This window comes from Epinephelus lanceolatus, chromosome 11 (assembly GCF_041903045.1).
Source record: "Epinephelus lanceolatus isolate andai-2023 chromosome 11, ASM4190304v1, whole genome shotgun sequence".
NCBI lineage: Eukaryota > Metazoa > Chordata > Actinopteri > Perciformes > Serranidae > Epinephelus > Epinephelus lanceolatus.
The window spans coordinates 23242965-23256899 of record NC_135744.1 but is presented as its reverse complement, the minus strand read 5'-3'; the positions used below and the strand labels follow the sequence as shown (position 1 = coordinate 23256899).

The 13935-nt window shown below is 38.3% G+C and overlaps 1 protein-coding gene across 1 annotated transcript in view; it reads left to right on the top strand.

The window, feature by feature from the left end:
• LOC117269870 (flotillin-2a) overlaps positions 1-13935 on the top strand; it is a 34673-nt gene that overhangs the window by 15442 nt on the left and 5296 nt on the right. Inside the window, exons 3-10 of the mRNA XM_078172373.1 lie at positions 1023-1113; positions 6267-6390; positions 8072-8190; positions 8299-8412; positions 8568-8687; positions 8776-8990; positions 10387-10570; positions 11940-12089. Coding sequence (XP_078028499.1) covers positions 1023-1113; positions 6267-6390; positions 8072-8190; positions 8299-8412; positions 8568-8687; positions 8776-8990; positions 10387-10570; positions 11940-12089 — 1117 coding nt within the window. The remainder of the gene's footprint in view (positions 1-1022; positions 1114-6266; positions 6391-8071; positions 8191-8298; positions 8413-8567; positions 8688-8775; positions 8991-10386; positions 10571-11939; positions 12090-13935) is intronic.

Below are 13935 nucleotides of genomic sequence, written 5' to 3'. Positions count from 1 at the left end.
GAGAGCAATATAATGGCTTCAGTTCCTCATCGGAGAGAGCTGTTAGACAGCAAGGGAAAGTGGTGAAAATATTCTAAATATAGTGTACTCTTAAACTGATATAATTTTTTTTAGGTGACTAAAATATTTCTTGCTGCTGCTTCTCCAACCTGGGAGTGTGCAGACCCACTCCAACAAATCCAAGCTATCAGAGACAAGAGTAGCTGTGTTATAGCTGTACGGATCCTGGTTCTGTAAGAGGTGTCAGCAGCACCTTCTGGGTTAAAACCAGCAAAAACAGGAGGTCAGGTTGTGTCTATTACCCCCTCCCTCTTCCCTCTTCCTCTTGACCTTGGTTACTGACATTCCTAACAGCTGTTGTCCAACTTACTGTTTTGCCTCTTGCTATTCCCGCCTGCCTGCCTGCCTGCGTAGAATGTCTCTGGAGGTTATGACCATCCTCTGTCGCTGTGAGAATATCGAAACCTTGGAGGGTGTTCCCCTGGATGTGACAGGGGTGGCTCAGGTAATGCATTTCAAAAGACCCCACAAAAAAAAAAAAAGAAAAAGCAGTGGCTGGTGCTCGAGGCCAAAGGAAGACCCAGGAAAATGGTTCAACTAACAAGCTAACGTGTCTATGTGTGTTTGCTTTTCTCATCTTCATTGCTTTTTTTCCTCTGCAGTGGAGGGGCGACAGTCAGCTGTCACTAACTTCGGCTTCCCCAGTTAAGCTGAACTCTGAGTCACCTTTAGCAACGGGGGTCAACAAATGAAGGCTGTAGAAATGGCGTTAAAAAAAATTGAGGAATGTTAAATACAAACTAAGTTATTTTTAATAAAGCTGCATTTGAAAAGAATTACAACAAAAATCAATATCACAATTCTGGATAGCATTTCATTTTGCTCCGTTGTTAGTGATCTGGAGTCCTTGGGTGAATGGTTTCACTTTGTCCTGTTTTTTTTCCTTGTGTTCTGGCCCTTCCCTTCATTTGCTTTCCCTCCGAACATGTCAATTTTTATTTTTTTTCCACATTCTTCAACAGGATAACGCTTGAGATTATGACCCTGCAGCCCAAGTGTGAGGATGTAGAGACAGCGGAGGGTGTAGCTATTACTGTCACTGGGGTGGCTCAGGTAAATCACCACACTTTTCTGGGAATGCCAGCTCAGACTCCACTAACCCACACATTAATCCCCACCACCCACCACACCCTCCTTTTCTCTGGCATCACCCCATTATCACAGCAGAGGTGGTATTTCATACAGAGGGCTCAAAGTAAGATGCACACCTGCATTTTTGACTAAGACAGTAAGTCAGATGTACATACAGATGTTGGGTCAAAAAATTGTCTGCATGATTTACCCTCATAACTGGGCAAAATAGTTTGAAGTATCTGGCTTCATTCAGACTGACAGTAGCACCTAGTCAAAAAAACACAATATTCATTTCAATGAGACCACAGAATTGGCACTCTGTGTTTGACAACCCTTCAAACTGGACTTTCTGGTTCAGATATTAACATCACACTGGTTCCTGTGCTGTAGCAGCCCTTGTGTTCTGTTGACGGAGTGTTATTCTCAGTTTGAAGCTGGTCCTAGCGTGACAGGAGAAAGGGTCCATGTTGAGCCTGATGTGCATTTTAGTGTCAATGTCTGTTTTATTTTTTGAACTATTATTATATTGTGACTATCTGTTTGGTTGTTTCATCCTGTTCAGTGCCAAAATGGTTTTTTTAAGGTTGACAACCTTGAGATGTTAAAGAGAAAATCCACTTCAAACTAGCAGGACACTCAGAGAGCGAAGACCTCTGCTGAGGTCAATAGTCCAATATTCTATGACAGTGGTTCCCAACTGGTGGGTCGTGGTCCAGAAGTGGGTCGCGGGCCCATTCTGAGTGGACCACAAGTGACTCGGAAACGTGTCAAGTTTTTGACAGACAACAGACTGCTACTTATCAGAGACAGCAAAGTAGCTCGACAGCCTGGCCAAACACAAGTATGATGCTAAATGTATTAAAGTGTTGGACCTTGAACTAATGACTAAGGAGAAATCTGGACCCCGTGGCTGGACTAGTTGGGAACCACTGCTCTATGATATGCAAATCTGCAAATATCAGATGCTTAGACTGAAACGTCACAAACATCATGTTATCAAAAACAGTTGTTACCAAAGTTCATATGTTCATAAGTCATTTTTACTTGAGTCAAATGTCAATTAATATCTCTGCTGGAATTTATTGTAGACAGCTGACATTTTGGTTTGAGCAAGAGTGTGATTAGTTGGATTATGTATGTGTATCTACGTTTTCATAGCCACATCCTAGTTTGGGATAAAAGCATTGTTACACTGGTTCTCCCATGAAACCGCTGTCTGTCCCAGAGTGCTCCATAATAAGTGCTTTCTGTATGAAGTTTGAGCAGCTACATGTGTAGGCTACCCCAAATAATTAAGGGTACTTGTGAATAAGTTGATGTGGAGCCTACGCCGTACCCTACACTGTAGCCTGACATGCACCTCCTATTTGTGGGGAAAATGTGTCCAGCAAAAGACAAGTGTTTGTCTGTGAATGCTGCGAGTTATAGTGAAGCTGGTTAATTATTTCTAACGCCTAGAAACTTAGGCAAACTAGACAAAGTAATATTGGCATACAGTGAGGTAAGTTTATTTGATGCATGCCAGGTATGAAGGCATTCAGAATATACTATTCATGTTTCTCTATAACTTGTATATTTGGTATAATGTACTATATACATGGAAAGTCTGCCTTCCACGCCTGTTTGGGCTGGGTATGGGTCACGTCAGATTAAGGCAAAGATTAGGTTAATAAACTTCTTTTTTTATGTTACTGTTTTGCTAGTTTATCTAAAAAGTCCAGGACAACCCAGTGCAAGCTGACGAGAACGCCTGTCTGGCACACAACACTGTGAGTGTCTGTGCATGATGCAGGACATAAGGCACTGCCCCCGGGTGAAATACCAAGTATTCAGGGAGTCCCCTGTTGTCCTTTGACAGAATTATAAAACTAGTTTAAATGTGTTTGAGCATCAAACTGAATCTTTACGTCCTGTCTTTTATAAGGTGGATTTTCTCTTGAAGAACGTGTGACATAATAAATGACTATTCTCTGCATTTCTGTTTGTAAGTGATATTGTGGTCATATCCATTTCCCTTTTTTCTGTCTGCATGCCAGTGTTTTTTCATGTATTTGAAAGAAGATGCCTCATTATCAGTTCTGTATTTTTGACCACTGTCATGCCAGTGTTCCTCTCTGTGTTTTCCTACATGCATGCTGACAATGAGCCCACTGTTTGAAGCCGAGCAGCCCCCACTCTCACACAGTTCACTTCACAGAGAGGCTCATCATGCCACCGTTTGATTGGTCCAACCTAAACCAAAGCCATTGTGGAGCCATGTGTGTCCCATGGCAACAGGAGCAGTGTGTCCTTGTTAAAGTGACATGTTTGGACTGAGAGGGAGGCAACCAACAGAATAGATGTGAAGGAAACCAGAGCAGAATGTTAATCTGTTTTTTAAGTGTATATAAACCACACTCTTCCATTTCAATCACATTTAGCCACGTGACTTTCAGTAGGAGTATATTTTGTCAGTCGGCAGTAAAACTACATCAATCAAAGAACTTGACAAATCTGTCACCTTTAAAACACAAGTTGAGGAAATAGTTGTCAGGAAAAGTTTTGATGTCATTCTTTTTCTGTCACATTTCCAGTACTTGTGCTTTTTAGTGTTTTTATCTTGAAAGAACTGTGGGTTTGGAGGAGGCTGGAGGGAGGGTGGTGTCACGAGGGGAATGGCGGGGGTTGGGGTAGGAGGTCAGGAGTTAAGCGCAAGAGATTACACACTTTATTGCAGTGTCGGCCGCGGTACGGCTCCCCCTGCTGTCTGTTTGAGCTGGCCTGTGTGTGGTTGTGTGGCCGGCCTGCAGCCTGCCCTGTTCTCAGACGTGTTTCTTTGGAATGACGTCCGCCTTCCCTGACTTTGTGTTTCCCTCATTCCTGGTATGAGTGCATGTTGCAAAACAAAACCATGTGCAGACCTCTCGCCTAAGGACCCAGCTCACGCTCTCTTTTCTTACAGCTCCAGCGGAGTACAACATAACCCAACAACCTTCTGTCTTACACCATTTCTTTTGATTTCCTGACTGTATAAGTGATTCCTCTTACTGTCACTGACTGCCCTTGTGTTTATCTTGTAAGCCTCGGGTCATTGCCATTGATTTTCATTTTGTTTAATTTTATTGTAAATTATCCCACAGATGTTTGTCTCCTCATATAATTTCCTCAGCCATGAATTATCCAGCTTATTGTTTTTTGACCTTGTAACAGGAACATTCGGTAAATTACTGAATTGTTATTGGCACTGCATTACTTATCATGTGAAAGTAAAACTTTATTAGCAGGGCGTAAATCTTTCTGCATCCTAAAATTTTAGTGTAGCATATGCATTACAACTACATGCTTTTCTTGTCATCATAAGCCCAAAGGAACGGGTTTGAGGTCAAATTCATCTATTGATCACAAACATACAGCATCTAATAATAGCTGATTACTGACTGTGGCTTGATGTGGAGGACATGGATTAGATACTAGGATGCAACTGTCTGCACAATTGAAGACCAGGTACACATTCATTATGACTAAAGTCAAAATTTTATAATAATTTATGTCAGAATCAGAAATACTTTCTTGATCCCTGGGGGCATTGGATCCTGTTACAGTTCCTCTTATATGTAAGCATAGACACATTATAAGAACAATAGAAAATATATATATAAAAAGTAGATACAAATATGTGCATTATGCAAACATATAAACAAAGTGTAAATAAAAATGAAAAGTAAAGTTAAAATGAGGGGGATCTGTAAGTGTTAAATATAATAGTAGACCAGGGTGTCTGCAGGTTTCTTAAAAAATCTTTATAAGTAGGCCTTAAAAGTCAGTAAATACGTCTTACATTTGAATTTGTGAGGTCCTAATTGCCACAAATACATCATCCTATTTCACTTATACGTTTCTTTTTGTCAAATTGAGTCAAGCTCTTGTACCAAAATGCTTGAAAGTCCTCTTTTCTGATGTTACAAATCTTTAAACTGAATACTTTCTTTTTATTTTGTAATTGCACTTACCTGCTGACAAAATGTCAATTAACGTCACTCACTGTAAAACCATATTCCTACATAAAACCTTCCTCAGCACAGGATCACATATATACTGTGTATTTACCTTTATACTTACCTGCAATGCTTGAACAAGAAAAGGGGAATTTGTTCAAAAATCTGTCTTAAATTTGGTTAAAAATCATCTTTAAAAGGTTTTAAAAAGCAGAAAATGTAAGTCTCTGATACTTGTTGACACCCTGAATAAATGAGAATTGAATAAGAATATTAGTTGAAATGTACAGTGTAAATTCAGTAATAATGTCAGTGAGCTAAATTAATATTTTACTAAATCAATAGTAAAAACTTAAACAAGTATGATAAAAGTCTAAAAGTTGTAAGAAAATGAGGAAACAAGCAGGAGAAACTGCAACAGGCTGCATGTATGGTCAGCGCACACACTACTCTTGAATAACAAATAATGATTATCTGTAAATGTGTAACCCATTTTGGTGTATTGAAAATATAATTATGGAAAAGCATTATTATATAATTCTGCTCAGGGTTCATAAAAACATAAACTCAACAGGAATTTGAACATGAACTTTAGATCATTTGATATCTCGCCGTTTATAATTTGCTCCATGTCAGTATTGGCCAGTGTTTTCTAAACCCTTGTCCCCTTGATGAATTAGGCAAGGTGACTGTGTATAAGATTATAATTACACTGGTCAGCCCTGAGTGTGTGCAGCCTTCAGTCCCCAGCACTAGCTGTTGGGTATGAATAAGAACTGAAGCAGTCCATCACTACACAGCAAAACCAATAGCAAGGATGCAAGACCATAAATCAGATGCACTTGCACTTAGAAATTTTTTAAAAACAATCCGGCCTTAATGCATCCATGTCACTAATGCATCGCAGACTTTGCAGTATTTTTCTTAAATTATATTTGTGTGTTGATTTCCCATTCTTCTAAATGTTATGTTTCTTTTTGTTTCCTTTACATAACTGATGGTGTAAAAGTGAACAGAACGATGTATAGAAAATGATTGTTGGATGATTCCACAAAAGCCAGCATGTGTCGTCTTTTTATGTGCGCCACACCCTGTATTTGTGTGCCTGTGTTTGTGGCTGTGTGTTCAGCTGACGATCTTTGTCAACGTTGGCACCAGGTAAAGGTGATGACGGAAGATGAGCTGCTGGGTTACGCCTGCGAGCAGTTCCTGGGGAAGTCAGTCATTGAGATCAAGAGTGTGATCCTGCAGACCCTTGAGGGTCACCTGCGTGCCATCCTCGGTGAGTCATTTCTCCAAACTGCAGTCACGGCTCGATTTGTTTGTTGTTGTTGGTGTTATTGTTCTTGTTTTTCCAACAAATGTGGACAGTCTGTGCAGTCTTTGCCTATATTATAGAAAAGTAGAGAAGGAGAAAGATTAAGGAATAAACAGAAAAGATAGCTTCACCTGTATGGAGGATGGAAGATGCCAAATCAAAAATAGATAAATGACTAAGTGATAAATAAAAAGGTATGTTATTTAATGTTAGAAAAATCATATTAAAAAAAATGTAGGTATTAATAACTTGGGAAAATGTGTCATAGATTTACTTTCTTAATTTTTTTTCTCCATTTATTGATTTATTTATAATTATTTTTTAAATATGTATTAATTTTTGCACTCATTTTAAATGTACATTTTTATTTTTTATGTATTTATTTACTTATACATATTTTATTTATTTCCTCAAACTTAGATATTTCTTAATTATTTTCTTAAGATTTTCTTCTTCATTATTCCAATGAGGCAGTTATTATTTTGGTACATTCTATGGCATGTTAATTTATTTATCAAGTCATTTATTGATTTATGTTTTAAATTGGCAGCCTCCATCCTCCATACACTAGATCTTTTCTTCCTTTGAAAGACATGATCACAGCATGAACATGATTCACTAGCAGAAGATTGTAAATGGTTGTAATTATCATAATTCTAGTTTCTTAATCTAGATACATTTTGTTGCTATTTTACTTTTATTCTTTAACAAGTTTCAGTCTGTTTTGTTTAGTATGAGATAAAAATGTCACCATGATTTGGACTGAGTCACAGTGTGAAGCAGTTTTACCAGATAGGTGGTTGTGGAGTGAAACGTGTCAAAGGGCAGGATTAGTTCAGTTTATTTTCCTTTCCGGTAAAATGTAGTTGACTTGAACACATCTTGCTCAGCAGGTGTGTGTTAATACAGAGCAGGTATCAGCATGCACAAGAGCACAACGATCCAGCGGGAACAAGAACAAGGAAAGGTCAATTTGATCAGAGTGAGCACAAGGAGACAGAATAACTGAAGACATACATTATATTATAATCAAGACAAATAGCAGGTGTTGCTTCTGTTTATTCAAAATAAACAAATGTGGACACAAACACGCCAGAAAACAGAGGTAGAAAAAGGTAGAAACAAAGTGAAGGCCAGTTAAAATTAGGATGATTTCTTTTTTTCATATATATGTTACTTATTCAGTCTCTCTTTCCAACTCAGTGTGAACTGTTTTGGAACAATGTTTGAGCACTGCTTGGCTGGAGATGGACAGAGTTTGTGACTGAGATGACAGAGACTTGCAGAAGTAATGAACAGTCACAGCAGAAAGGGCCAAAAAATAGCGTGTCCACCCAGGTGTCATGTTTCCATCACTACCAACCAGAGCTTGAGCTGATAAATACTAATTACAACTGCAGAGTCATTGTAACTTTTTCCATTAACGACAAAAGCCAGATGTCAGTGGGTGTTAGCGGGGTTGTTGTCCAATGGGAAAGAGGCTTTGCAATGAACAGATATACTCCTTAAGTATCGAAAATTGGTACCAAATGACAAGGCATTTTTCAATACTCAGAGTATTTGAGTGATTTGATCAGTGCCATGAAAGTTTTGAAGTGTGGTACAGCCCCAGGGACAGCACTAAACACAGTTTCCATCCTTTCAGGTACCCTCACTGTTGAGCAGATTTACCAAGACAGAGACAAATTTGCCACCTTGGTGCGAGAGGTGGCAGCACCTGATGTCGGCCGCATGGGCATCGAGATCCTCAGCTTCACCATCAAGGTGTGGGACATCTTCATTCTGCATTCAGCCTTTTTGGTTCTGCTGTAAAATAGCATGATTAAATTACTTACCATATTGTACCTCCATATTTATTTCTCCTCCTGACAGGATGTGTATGATAAAGTGGAGTACCTGAGCTCACTGGGCAAAACTCAGACAGCTGCAGTACAGAGGGATGCAGACATCGGAGTGGCAGAGGCAGAAAGAGACGCTGGCATCAGGGTAAGAGGAAATAAAAACTATAAAGCAAAAGCATTAAAAACATCCTTCCTCCAATTCTTAATAGCTATTAGCTAATAGCTATCACAGTAGAGAAACCAACAAACTGCTGCTCATCCATCTCCATGTCATTGTCTTTTCCACACTGTCTTTTACAGGAAGCTGAGTGTAAGAAAGAAATGATGGATGTTAAGTTCTTAGCTGACACAAAAATGGCCGACTCCAAACGAGAGCTGGAAATGCAGAAAGCTGCCTTTAATCAGGAAGTGAACACAAAGGTACTAAAAACTTTTTATTGTGTATATATTCAAGAATCAAGCTTTAGAGTTACGTATTAATGAAAAAAACCCAAACCTGCCTCTCTAGAAAGCAGAGGCTCAGCTGGCGTACGAGCTGCAGGCGGCCAAAGAGCAGCAGAAGATCCGTCTCGAGGAGATTGAGATTGAGGTGGTGCAGAGGAAGAAGCAGATCACTATCGAGGAGAAGGAGATTGACCGCACTGACAAGGAGCTTGTCGCCACCGTGAAGAGACCCGCCGAGGCTGAAGCCTACAAGATGCAGCAGCTGGCTGAGGGACGCAAGTGAGTGGGCCACAGTAAAATCATTCTCTCTTCAGCTTTATTTAGGTGTTAAAGTCTCCAAACTTGATCATTATGAAGGATCATTTTACTAGTTTTCATAATTCAAGTGTCACTATCCTTATTCTAAGTTTACTAAATGTGGACAAAAGGAGCCGTACTGCCAACGTTTTAAACACATGATTCAAACGTGCTCTCTAAATTGAATAACAAGTCTTTCTAATGCTAGACCGCAAGTACATATTTTAATTAATCTCTTAGCCCCGAGCAGTTTAACTGTGTTTTTTGCTCCTTTCACATTTTACTCACTGTGGCTGGGTTTCCACTGCTGCACCTTTTTGGAAACAGCACAATCAAGGAAAGGCTTTGTGCAGTATAACACCGTTCTAACACCTCAAATGATAACAAAAAAAGGGGAAAAAAAACGCAAGAAATTATTTTTCAATAATCTGAAAAAATGGAATCCAAATGCCCACAAGTGTTACCAATATTGGAAAAAATGGGGGCTCCACATGCTACACAAAATACATTTTTACAACCTCTTCTTACAACCTCTCTTGTCCTCTCCTGTCTGCTCAGTGTAAACAGCCTGGAGTTAAAGTATCATCAGTATCATTCGTGTCATTTGACTGTTGGTCTCAGCCAGTGTAGAGTGTAATGTTTTTATAAGTTTCTAGCTATGATAACAGGTTTTGTAATGCTGTTAAGGTTTGTTAGCATCAATACAATTGTGGATTACTGAATTGGCCTACTGGGCACAGGCCCAGGAGCCCAAAGTGGCTGTGCAGTTCATTTGGGCAGGTGTGAACACAGCAGTCGCACTCAGATGCGCACCAAAACATACAAACCGAGACCTTCTTGAAGAGAAACTGCAGTCACATGACACATTGTTTGGGTTAAACATGAGCATGTTACAGTCCTGGAGGATTATTAATGTGCACCTCCTCCTGTACTGCCTTAATATGCACATTCAGCACATCCAATGCATCAAAACATTGTTTTCTAGTTGGAGCGCCTCATTTTCAAACTGTATGGTTTGACTAAAATGAACAATGACAGCAATGTAGTCCACGATGAGCAGCGCTAAAATCAACTTGCGTAGTTGTCCCTCCATTGTGACATTAGAAAGTGTCACATTTATCTTGCAAGTGTACTCTTCTTCAACGTTTTGTTTACTTCATGGATCTTTCTCACATGGAAATTCTGATGAGTCAAGAGCAGCTTTTGTCATGCAGGCATTTGATCTGGTCCGCTTGTAAATGCTGCCGTGAGAACACGAACTAACTCTAGGCAATTAAACAACTTTGTAACAAAATAAGTCCCTGATTCGAACCAAAGCAAGACAACTCTAGGTCTGAAAGGAGCCTAATTAAAACTAATTATGATGCTCCTCCCCCAGGAAAAAGACAGTTCTGACGGCGCAGGCAGAGGCTGACAAGATCCGCCTTATCGGTGAAGCAGAGGCCTCCTCTATTGAAGCGGTGGGAAAGGCAGAGGCTGAGAAGATGAGGCTGAAAGCTGAAGCCTATCAGGAATATGGAGAGGCTGCCAAGACGGCTCTGGTCCTGGAGGCTCTGCCCATGGTTCGTGGTATTCATTTATACACCACTGGTTTTAAAAGAATTCCCCAACATTTGGGAAGTTTGGTTTATTGGTCTGATTATCCAAATGTCTTCACCACTAGAGGCTTGGCACTCCAGTCATCTGTGTGTTCTTTAAACAGCTGTTTTACACGTGAATGCTAACAAGTAAAGACAAACTGTAAAAATAATAACCATAGGCAGTTGGCTTTACTAAAACATGAAACCTTTTTAGCATTCTGAAGCTGGTATATATTTTTATTCTCAGACATCAGCAAACTAGTCTTCATCATCTGATAGGTTCATTATAATCAAACACGTTGACAAGAAACAATCTGCCATTGTTAATAATCCACAGAATGCATTTCCTCATGTTTCCTTAACACACCCGGCAGGTTTACATGTGACTCATTAAAAAATGTACTAACCCTCCTGCCTTACAGATGCTACAAGTACTCATCCTCTCACATTTAGGGTAATGCTATACCCCTACAACATCTCAGCATGGTGTTTGTTGGATTACACTGGTTCATACACTGCCTATCAGAGACAGATGACTTTGGTATTTTTGGAGAACCAATATGAGGAAACAGAATGAATGAAATATGCTCATGTCAGTTCCTGTCATGTAGATGATATGAGGTATGGAGTAAGGAAGCTGCCAAAATCAAAAATAGATAAATTACTTCATAAATAAATGAAATATTAATTCAGATAAATAAATTAGAATTAAATTAATGATTAAATGTGCCTCAAAATAGATAAATAGAAATAAATGTAAGCATTAATTAATTAAATTAAAACAATGACATATGCTTTTAAATTCACCTCTGTATTTATTTATTTAACTTTGTATTAATTCCCCTATTTATTTACTTTTCAATATATATCTCCTTTTTAATTAATTAATTAATTTGTTCATTTATTTGTTAATGAATTCCTTTTTTTTTGTTAATTTTCAAATTTATATTTCTAAAAAGAAAAATGTACAAAAAAATTAAATTTAGAAATTTAAATTTGAAATTAAAAATATATATTATTTTTAAAATGTATTTATTGTATATAAATTTTTTATGTAATGTTTTTGATGCATTTATTAGCTTTTGAAACTGAAATAGTAGTGTAAATAGGGGAATGAATTCAAAGGTAGATAAAAAAAGAATTAAAACAGAAAGAATAATTATGTTACAATTTATTAATTAAAAATACCTACATTTATTTTTAATATTATTTTTGGTTATTTTAATGACATATTTATGTATTTATCAAGTCATTTATGTTTTTATTTAATTTCGATTTGACAGCTTCTGTTCTCCAGATGAGGAGTGTTTTGTCAGTGGAATAACAAACAGATGCTCGTTTGTGTTAACAGATTGCCAGTAAGGTGGCTGCACCGCTGTCCAAGACCAATGAGATTGTCATCCTGAGTGGAGAGGGCAGCCGCGTGACTGGAGAGGTGACCCGTCTACTAGCTGAACTCCCCGTGTCTGTCAACGCCCTCACCGGGGTGGATCTGACTAAGGTGAGAGCAGCAGTTCATCACACATGCTTCACCACACCCCTTGTGTTATCTTATAGGTCAGCTGTATGATTGCTGGTAAATTAAAAACAGAATACGAAGCAGCCTCGTGATGCTGTTCTGTTCCAGAAATTAGATTTTCAGTGGAATGAAACATTATTTTAACAGCTTGAGGGCCAGAGGGCATTTAGTTGAGCACAAACACCCACTAACGCTCAACAGTTCTCCATTTCACAAAGCTGCGGCGTCCATGCTTTTAGTTTATCGTCTTCACGGACAACAAATCAGCACAAGAATGCAGTGCAGTTTGGAAGCAGCCTGGGAAGCCACATGGAGAATTTTACCACCCACATAAGAACAAAGTTTATTAGTTGTGACTAAAAACTGAAAATCTTGTTGTGTAAATAAGCGAATGTTTGCTGACAGTGGTCACCATAACAACTTCACGAGGTGATGATGTCAGTGTTGAATGTTCAGCTTTGTCAGCTGCCCGTGAGTGGCTAAGAAATTAAATTAACACAGATTTAAAAGAGGGTTTTGTTTTTTTCAAACCGGTTATTTTCATCATCCTACAAATTTCATCCAGTTTGTAGTAAATTTTGTACATAACATTGTTTTATTTGTTGCACCAGTGAGGCTATGATTGATGGAGTTTCAACTTAATTTAGTTGTCACACGAACATACTGACTCAATAACGTTTAATGGCATTCTGTCTACAGCTTGTGTTACAGAAACACGATACTTGTAAATGGTCTTAACTCAGAATAACTGGCCATAATTAGATATCATCAGCCCCATGTCAGCCACAACATTGGTCGTCGGGGGGTGCTGAAGTTACTCTTAAAAAATCTCTTGCCATGTTTTACTAGTACACAAAACAAAAAATATAAAATGCAACACTTTTGTTTTTGCTCCCATTTTTTACAAGTTGAAATAAAAGACTTTTTCTAAATTCTTGTGTCACATTTTGGTCACACATTTCTTAGTATCTGTGTTAGTGAGAACTTCTTTGCCAAGATAATCCGTCCACCTGACAGGTGTCAAATCAAGATGCTTATTAAACAGCATCATTACTACACAGGTGTGCCTTGGGCAGGTCACCATAAAAAAGCTGCTCTAAAATGTGAAGTTTCATCTTGAAAAATACATTTATTAGGCACTCTGCATTATGGATTTGACACAACTAGGGTTACTTATATGCATTTTTTTATTCACATGGGATTCATCCATGAAGAGAGCATTTCTCTGAAGTGTCAGACGCCATCGAAAGTGAAGATTTGCTCACTTAAGTTGGTTACGAAGATGAACTGCAGTCAGGTCAAGACACAGCAGAGGATGATGAGCACACAGATGAACTTATCTTTTAGTATTTTACTTTTTATTTTATTTGTTTCACATATATAATTACAAAACAAAAGGGAATAAAATGATAAAAAAGTGCATGTGAGGGTGGCTTGTATGAAAACCATACCCAGAAGACATTAAGTGGTAAAATACAACAGTCAAATATGTCAATATATTTTAAACACTAGAATTAAGAAAGCTTTTCAGCATGTAACTGTACAGTTAAAATTCAAATGTAAAGCATTACTACACCAAGCATCAACAGATCCCAAAAGCAATCAGTGTTGTAAATCAAATGATTTTGAGAGCAGAGCATTTCTAAGTCTTTTTTCGTACAAAGACAATGACATAGAAGAATCCAATAAATTCACATTTTCAGTCCATAAAACAACTGTGGGATATTTGATAAACTAAGTATCTTTTAACTGTCCTGACACGGTTTTTGACAGTTGGTGCAGAAATTCTTCAATGAGCAAATCAGTTGTTGCATCAGCTATCTGGATG